The 10,166-nt window shown below is 29.2% G+C and overlaps 1 protein-coding gene across 1 annotated transcript; it reads right to left on the minus strand.

Annotated features, from left to right (window-relative positions):
• Positions 1-4,739: 4,739 nt before the first annotated feature.
• On the minus strand, positions 4,740-9,109 carry LOC107625917 (pectinesterase 2). The gene is made up of 2 exons (XM_088503884.1): positions 8,055-9,109; positions 4,740-5,819 (listed from the first exon to the last, which is right to left on the minus strand). The coding sequence occupies exons 1-2, from the start codon at positions 8,914-8,916 to the stop codon at positions 5,137-5,139; spliced, it is 1,545 nt and encodes a 514-aa protein (XP_088360010.1). The 5' UTR covers positions 8,917-9,109; the 3' UTR covers positions 4,740-5,136.
• Between the last annotated feature and the right edge of the window lie 1,057 nt (positions 9,110-10,166).

Raw genomic sequence — 10,166 nt, forward strand, 5'->3', positions numbered from 1 at the left:
ATTTTATCTTTTACCAATGAAACACAGACAGACTCACTAAGAAAAAAATTATTCAATGAAAGTCATGAAGGAGAAGAATAAACAGCTCAAAGAGCTATGAGAGCCCAAACGTGTGCTCTCACTCCTTGTTTCAACCCTTGACCATTCTCCCTTATTATAGAAGGGGAAGCTTCCAAGGTTGAAACCGGTTCAACCAAGCCACCAACATCTTCTCCATTACAAAAGGCCGGTTCAGACAGAGAGAAGAGAGAGGAAAAACCGAAAGTAAATCAACATGCATATACCTCTCTCTCATCCCTTCTCATCAAGCTTCATCAATATGAGTCCTCCATCTTGACTTTGTCCCCAAGAAAAAATTCTGACACTTGATCCTTGACAGCTCCATCTGTTCTATTTTTGCTTCTTCCTCCACGTAGCTACAGTAGCTACCTTCTGTGATGAATGAACAAAAGTGAAAATGAGCTTCACCTCAGAGATCTTCTTCTCTGACCGAAACGGATTTCTACATTAGGCATGAAGATCTTGAAGCTTCTTCTCCACATCTTGCCTTTAGTGGAAAAGATCTCAGCCACGCCATGCTTTGGATCTTCTTTTCTTAAAGGCCATCACCCTAGCCTTTTCTTCTTCTATTAGCCTTACTGTTGCTTTTCTCTAATAACTTGTATTTTCTTCTTCTTCCTCTGATGGATGTGACATAATGCAAAGAGAGAGAGGAGAGAGAAGACACAAAATTTTTCAAAGAACAATTAAATGAATTGAAATTTTATTCACATTACTCAAGGAGTGGAGTAACATGTGGAACCATCAATGCAATTAACTCAATTTAATTTTCTTTTTCAGTCACTAAGGCAAGTAATTAAATCAATTGAATTTTTATTTCGGTTACTAATACTCACAATTAACCAAGTTGAATTTTAAGTTTCAGTGACAAGTGGAGTTGATAACCGAAGCATGCCTTTAATGAAATTAAACTCAATTGGATTTTTACTTCTAGTAACCAAGAATGATAACTTTGACAATTTGAGTTTCCTTTGGTTTGTGACCACTGAATGGGTTCCTCTCTCAACCTTGGGTCAATTGTTTTATTTCATCATGGGCTTGTGATATGGGCCTCTTTGGATCTTTCTTCTTTTAATATTCAGCCACTAGAAGTAGACAATTATTATTGGGCTGAAATATGTTTAGTAATAAAACTGGACTTTTATCACTTGAACCAAGAAATAATTTTATTTTTCACCTGCACACTAAACCAAATCCATCATACAACCAATTGGAAGTAATTAACAAATTAATGATTTTTTAATTAATATTTTAATAATATTTAATCATTATAATAATTCAAGTTTTTCAAACTCAACAAATCATACTATCAACATTAATTGTGGTTAGATATATATAGACTATTTGTAGAAAATGATAAACTTAAATATCATTATTGTTTTAGAAAAATATAGCAGCAGAATTTTTGGATACCCTTGTCAAATGGGCCAAAAACATGGAAGCGATTAATATTGTTACTAATCACCAAGATGGTTTTGAGTTTATTGATTCATTGGTATTCAAAATAAGAGATATTATGCATTAGAATTGGCGTGTTAATTTTCGTTTGATTATGAAAAATACAAATACAAATACGATAACAGACACACTATAATAAAGATGGCGATAAAGTTACAACTTTTTCATGTAGAGCTTCCTTCATCTTAAAAGAAATCTAAGAATAGTGGGCCAAAAATATCAAATTTTTTTATTTTCTTTAATTTTCACTATTTATGTTTTAGTCTATATTTTTTTCTCTTTTTTCTATTATTTATTTATATATATTAAAAAGATTCAAAACCAATCTTGATATAGAAGCATGGTAGAATTAAACAATGTTAGAATTTCATTTTGTTTACATATGTAACGGCCTAAGTCCAAAAAAAATAAAGTTACAAACTAAATTGAACAGGAGTATCAATTCCTTTTACATCATTTCAAAGAATAGAATTTTAATCACAGAATAGAGGAATGGATTTTTTTGTCCGAAATAAATAAAAAAATATTATTTTCAAAAAAATATTTTAACTTTAAATACGGATTTTTTTAAATTTTAGACAAATTCGTTATATCAATTTCACTTTGAATTTTCAAGCTTCAATGGCAACTATTATTATTATCTTCAGAGTATATAGGAGTACACAAGAGTACATAGAAATGAGTTGTATTTTTTTTTAAAATAATTATTTTTTTAATTTATAATAATTTTTTTTATTAGATATGCGGCCAACATAACTGACAATAATGACGTACAAAAAAATAAGGCCATTGAGCAGAATGTTCAATATCTTGCCTTTTCTAGCCTTTTTTTGGACATTTTAATTGCAAGAAGCCTATAGAGTAACTATGAAAGTTTGGAATTCGAATGGGTGTGTTTCGGAGGGAACTTCATCCTTGTTTTCAAAAACAAGTGAAAGAACAGTAACCAGCACAGGAATTTTAACCCCAATATAAAGGAAGATAGCCATTTAAAAATTCTAGTGGACAATGACAATCCAAAAAAACAATGGGGCTAACATGACTGACAATAATAATGTACAACAAATGAGACCAAATATGATGAGCAAAAATTTCAAAATCTTACCCTTAATCCCTATTCTAGCTTCTTTTTTGGACATCCTAATGGCAAGTACCAAGTAATCCACAGTATATCCAAAGAAAAACCACAAATGTTTGGAATTCCAATGGGTGAGTCCGAAGGAGCTTCATCCTTATTTTCAAATTCAAAATGAAGTGAAAGAATAGCAACCAGCACAGGAATGAATATAATGAAAACATCACTCGGGTGTGAAAGATTCAATAGCCTCTCAACCTCAACATCTTCGTCACAAATCTCGTTATTGGCATCAGCAACTTCGTTAGTAATCTCATCAACACCCGCATCATTAACACCCACATCAGCAATCTCATTAGTAATCTCATCAACACCAGCATCATTAGTAATCTCATCATCACCCGCATTATCATTACCAACCCTTAAATCATCATAGTCAATATAATGTAAGATGCTACAAATTGAAGATTCAACAACTTCTCATCTTCAACGTACTCTTTCCGTACTTTTTAAATTTTATGACGTAATCTCTCAATTTTATTATGATCATACATAGTTAAAACAACCAATCCAAACAATTCACCTTTACCTTTCCATGGTTCACCTTCATCCATCATGAATGATGTCAACCCTCTTAAAATCCAACTAGCCTTTTTTTTCACATTGTTGAACTCCAAAAAAAAAAATATATGAGTTAAAGCAAGATTCTGTCTGAAAAGAGTTGAAAAACTCTCAACCCTTACTTATCATCTGTGCTTATTATTATCATCTATATTTTATTTTATTTTTTTAATAAAATGAACTAATGTTATATACATATATATTTCTAGTTTATATTTATTATATTTTTCTTATATATTTATAAAACAATTAATTGATGAGTTAGCGTATATTAATATATAAATGTGTAAATAAAAGTTAAAATGATTATTATTATTATATGAACTGAAAGAAGTATATATAACTCACGAATGCTTAGAGAAATTAAAAGCAGCGGTTTGACGCACTGCTTGTTTTTCTTAGGTAAGGTCTTGAATTTAAATATTTTGGTGACAAAAAATACTAGAAGAGACTTATTTCATAGAGAGAACTGATCTTTTTCTCAAACCATCCAAAATTTTAGAGTTTATATAAATATAAATATATTTTAAATACGAGTGATTTAGATGGGAGAATAAATACAAGACTTCATCATCAACTGATTTTTTTCCTTACAGTGTAAGTAAAAAATCTAATTCTACTTTTAATTAAGAAAATATATATTCTTTGAGAATTTACCCAAAGGAAATCTTTCTAATTAAGTAGTAGTACTTTCCATTTTATTTAAAGCAAAAACTAGAGTCTTATTAGAAAAAGAATCTAGGTCCCATAAATCCCTTTCTCTTGTAAGTCTTAGGAATGTATTTGTCATATCATGTGGTGGCGTACATTACACAAATATCTCTCTCAAAAACTACAAGCAAAAGTTTCTCTTACGCCACATATGACATATATATATTATGCCACAAATTTAATAATAAGTAAATTGCATGCTTAATCTCTTCATGTAACTATTAACAAAATTGATAGAGCATATTGTGATAAGCACAAATTCCATATAATAATAGACAGAGATTGGCCGAGGCATCAACACTTCTTATATATATATATATATATATATATATATATATATATATATATATATATATATATATATTATATTGCACATTTATTGTATGATATTGACACTTAGACTAACACGAAGATTCCAAGCATTACCCAAATGGAAAGACATGAAAGAATGCATGTTGGTATTTAGTAATACATCTATGCATGTCACATTCATATTCTCAATTATATTAAGTTGGAAACTCCGGGACACGATCCAACCAATATACTATTTATTGTATTTATCATAGGAAATGAAATCATCAAAATATTAAAATATGATATGTTAAGATTTGAATAATATACGCTCACTGGACTTATCTTTTGGAGACCGGTCAGCAAAATCATCGTTTAAATAATATATATGATTCTCTCACAAAATAAAATGTAAGAATGATGCTGCTTTATTTAGCTTCCATACATAGGGTAATATAGACAAATGTTGACCCAAAAAAATAATAATAATAAAATAGAAGAGAGAATATTTAGACAAGACTACTTCATGAAACTTGCATATTTTCTTTTCATAATCAATAATCTGTAATTAATTATACAATTCAATAATAAAAAACTATTACAATTAATACAACATAAAAACAAACTATTTGTTGGCTGTGCTATTTTATTATTATTATTTTTTTGGACTTATTCACCTATAAAGTACAGCCAAATTAAAGTATATAAAATGTGCTGGTACGGAATAATGAAGAATTTAAGATATGAAAATGGCATCAACTAGAAATAATTAATACATACAAATTAATTATCAAGGTAGAAGATGCTTTTTATCTAAAATTGATAGTTAAAAATCGTTAAATGACAATTTAGTCATATTATTTAATGATTCTGAACTATCAATTTCACATAAAAATAACTGCATGCGTACGAGTCTGTAATCACAGACCGGAGGTAAAAGGGACTCCAGTGCTTGGCAACCATGAATTTCCAGCAAGAAAGTTTCCAACAGTGAAAGGTGAAGCTTGAGAAGCACTAGTAAGGACATGGTAACCCTTCCATGAAACCCTATTTGAAGTAGAAGAACCAGGACCTGTATTTGCATACTCAGCATAATACAAAGTGTTCAATGCAAAGTTACCACTCCATTCCATCCACCCTGCTGGGTTAATCAAACTATCAAGATAAGTCTTCATCACCACGGTTCTTGAGTATTGCTTCCATGGCCTTCCAAGATATGATTTCACTGAGCTAGGGTTTAGGCCTGAGGCAGCTGTGATCTTTGAATTATGGATGATGATTCCTGTGTTTTGGTTTGGATCAGTTCTACCTTGAGCAGTTACTGTGATTGTCTTTTGAGGAGGGTTTCTTGCATAAATGTTACAGTTTTGTAAAACCGTTGCCGCATTACCAAAGATAAAGTCAACGGTTCCATAAATGTCACATTCTCTGTAGAATTGTCTATCTGAGTATACATATAATGTGTCTTGATAACCTTCAAATCCACATCTGTAGAACACTGAGAGATCTGATCCAGAACGTAGTGCCACAGCTTGATGATTTGCTGCTCCAGCAGTGTTTCTGAATGTGATATCTTGAGCAATGAATCCATCTCCAGTAATAGCTATAAAACAAAATTAAAAAAAAAAACATTAATATTATTTTGGAAACTTGACAGTGGTGCAATCACATCCATTCTTTTATATGATCATTCATGCGATTAATGAAAATAGTAATTATTTTTTATGATGAGATTACATAATTAGATACACGTGTAAAACTACTTTAAACTGACAGTGTATCAAAATTAAATTCATGTTATTATTTAAAATTTTTTTGCGACATTTTTTTAGTGAATTTTTATATAAATTTTCTTTCATAGAATCAATCAAAAATCGAATTCTAAAGTTTTAAATAATAAAAACTCTAATCTTATATCATGATATCATTTTTTTAAAAGTTTATATTAATAAAAAGAGAGACATAAAAAGCTATATCCTTAATAAAATTCAAAGTATTGATCTTTTTATTAAAGTTCTTAATTTATTCAACCTTTTTTTGTTTTTATTCAACCAAAGTCTGGATAGCAACCTAATGTTAGATAAATTGTTGTAATTAATAATTCATATATAGATCTGATTACTAAATCTAGCTACCTAATATCATGCATATGCATGGAACAAATAGGGTTATATCAATATAATATAGGACATGCTTTGTATTTGGAACAAAAGATGTAGTAATTGAGAAGATGAACGTGCAATTCATTTTCTTGATGCAAGAGTAAAATATAAGAGCAACTCAGCCACGAAACTAATACTATAATCTAGAAGCCATATATATATGTCAATTATTACTTTATGAATGTTAAATTCAGCACGCCTCGTGTCTTTATCTTTGACTATAGTTAATTTAAAGTCAATTTTTTGTCCCTTTCTCCAAACTGAAAAACAAGCCTTAAGCTTATACCCTACATTAGCTTGCTTTGCAAGAAAAGTTTTAGGGTACTTCTTCTGTTTTGAAGGCCAATAATTCCACACATTGACGTAGATTAACTATATTATCACAAAATAAATGTTATTTTCTTAGTTCCAATTAATTAAAATAAATATGGATAAGGCCATATTCTAATTCTAGCTTAATTAAATCACTTTTATTGTGGACCGAAGTTTGCATACACCAACCATTATTTCAATGCCTAATAAAAAAAAAAGCTTTTTATTATTAGAAGAGCATCATGCATCTTCAATAATATGTCTTTGTTTAATGCATCTCGTTGAAAAACTATATGGCATCTGAAATCATAATGGAATCTTTATAATCTTCTATTCACCTTTTTTTGGCAGGCATAATTTTATTATTATTGTCCTTTTAATTTATCTTTTTCGTTATTCTAATTTCTTACTAAAAAATTCTTTTGCAGACTATTTGTGGTAAAGGAAACAACTGTGTATAGAATATATCGTTGTTTGAATATAATGGTTATTTCAATGTTTCCATCCTACCTACGTATTACTAGCTAGCATCAGTTTTAACAAATAATTTAATTATTTTTAAAAAAATTAAAACATAAAAATTTATATTAAAAATAATTTATAAATAAATTATTTTATATTTAATTTTTGAGTCATAAAATAAAAATGTCTATTTTATAAAAGAAAAATAAAAAAACTTTATAACAAGAAAAAATATTTTTTTTAATTTTTTTTATAAATATTTTAAATAATTTTTTAAAAAATTATAAATTAATTTTAAAATTATTCATGCTATAATTTTTCGTAAGTTAAAAGTAAAAAAAAAAAAAATCACTCCTAAATATATCCAAATCTACCTTAAGACAAAGTTAGATTCTAGTCACTATCAAGTGTGTACATCAACTGATATATAATTTATAGTAATTATTAGCTTTTTTCTAAGTTATCTAGGGGAAGCAAACTAAAAGTGGAAAAAAATATTTAAGGAGGATAAAAATATTATGGCAGTAAACCTTTTGTACCACACTTGCTAGTAGTTCATATTAACTCCAAAAATTATTTTGAAGTCAAAAGAACTGTACCATGCATATTAAAGTAATTATGAAATAAAAAAACAATAATACCAATTCATATATTTTGTTTTGTTGCTATAAATTGTTATGGTCCGAGTGAACTTTAATTTAAAATGCAAAAAAATAAATAGAATATATATATCATGGAAAAAAAATTCATTTTAAAAAATCTAATTTGATATTGACTAATTCTATACCACTTAAATTCTGTGACATTGAAAAAAAATTAAAGTATTTTTTTAATATATAATATTTTTTCGAAAGTCAAAGTATTTATTTATTGAAGAAAATTAAAATTAAAGCTTAGCTTACCAACAGTGGCGGAACTAAAGGTTGTGCTTCCCCCTCCGACGCTCTTGCTACCGGTAATAACGGTTTTTCCGATACCATCGCCGACCAACATAACATTCTTTGCTTTAACCTGAACTTGTTCATTATACACACCGGCCTTAACATATATCACATACCTACTGCTGCCACTTGGTGCAGCGTTTACGGCGGCGCTAACGGTGGTGTATTTTCCAGACCCATCTTTGGCCACCACCACATTAGCCTTAGAAGCCGCAGAAGACGACTGCAAAAGTTTCCGGTCACCCGGCTTGACCCATGTTGGGAAACCATCTTTGTAACTTGGTGGTTGAAAAGCCACCTTGTTCAAGGATAGTGTATTGCTTAGCAAACATGAAACATTGTTGTTGGACAACAATGGTAGCATGTAATCTTGTACTCCTAGGTCGTAGAAACCGGCTTTGCATGTCTCAAGATTTGTTAGGGCAGTGCTGAGCCAAGTTTGTGCATCAACTTGGTCACACTTTGTTTTAGGATCCATGGTTTTGTTGAGCTTGTTGATTGTGTACTCATAGAGTTTAATGCAATCATTCCAAGCAGCTTTTTCATGTGCATTTCTACACTTAGGGCCAAGTGAGATTGTGTTCTCATGACCCTTTTGTGCTCTCTCTATGGCTAATTGTAGTGACACTTTGAGGAAATCCGATTTGTTCTTTATGGGTTTGTTGTATGCATGGTTGCTCAAATAGTACTCACATGGTTCAGGGTAAGGTGTTTGGCTACACCATGATTTTATGTCTTTCAATGAGTAACCATATGCTATAGAACAAAATAGAAAGGGTACACTAATTACAAGTGTTGCTAATAGCAACTTAGATGTTGCCATAGTCAAATGATATGAAGATTTATTGGATTGTAAGGAAAACAAAAATTGAAGAAGCTAAGGGATTTTGAGATCTTGTATGTTGTGTTTGTGTCATACATTTGGTGGCTTTTTATAGGGAGAGAAAAGATTAGGTTTGTTGGAGGATTAATTAATTAAGCATCTAATAAGAAATTAAACTATGGGACTACTACTCACCATGTCTTACTTTTCCAATCATGTTCTAGATTATTTTTTGCTCTAAATTTCCATGCACATTTTTTCGCCATTCATTTTGTGTATGAATAGAATTAATTTGTTTTCAAATATATTAGTAGTAATCATAGACTATAGTATTATAAACAATTAGAAGAAGGTATAGGGGAGAAAAATAAAATAATATATAGAACTATTGACTTTCTTTATATGCTGACTTGGCCCGTGACGGCAATAATCATGCACCCTATAAAAAACGCGTTACAATAATTATTATTGATTTTTTTTAATCTCGTAAAGTTTGTTATATAATTAAATCTGCATTAATGTTTGTACCTTGCACTACATCAATTAATCTTACTGGCATATATATAGGTCTAATTAAGTTGTAGCTGTATATTACTGTAACTTATATACAAGAGAAAGGAACTAACGTTACTTTGCCAATTGTTTGCTAACTTAGTGCAAACTGTTTTTGAAGATTTTTGTTTACTTTGTCGATCAAATTGGATGGCCTGTGGTTTTCATGAACACATGTTATAATTATATAGTAAAATTAATGTATTTACACCATGCTAAGTTTTAATACTTATATAATTGAATGTATAATTGGTGTGATTGTATTATTACGGATTTATAGTGTTAGAGATGTAATTATTTATATAATTTTTTTATTATTTTAAATTTTTAAGAAAAATAATTTATTTTATGATATAATATTAAAAAAATGTTAGTTTTTGAAAAAAATGATTTCTTACCATAGAGATAGAATTATTCATCTATTTTTTTATCAATTTAAATTTAAAAAAATAATTTATATAATATTTTATGTATCAAAATTTGTATGATTTAAAAGTCTAAACTTTAATCCATATTGACTCCATAAATAAAAGAAAAAGAAAACTTATACCAAATTTCACCTAAATCTATAAAAAAAACTCTGGTACCATGGGATATATTAGAGAAAATGACAGTTTCTGTTTACTTTTCTCTCTTTTATTCGAAAAATATACATCTCACTCCTCTATAAAATTAAAATACCATACGTTTTTAGTCTA

The sequence above is a fragment of the Arachis ipaensis genome, chromosome B2 (genome assembly GCF_059453495.1).
Source record: "Arachis ipaensis isolate K30076 ecotype BB chromosome B2, ASM5945349v1, whole genome shotgun sequence".
Classification (NCBI taxonomy): Eukaryota; Viridiplantae; Streptophyta; class Magnoliopsida; order Fabales; family Fabaceae; genus Arachis; species Arachis ipaensis.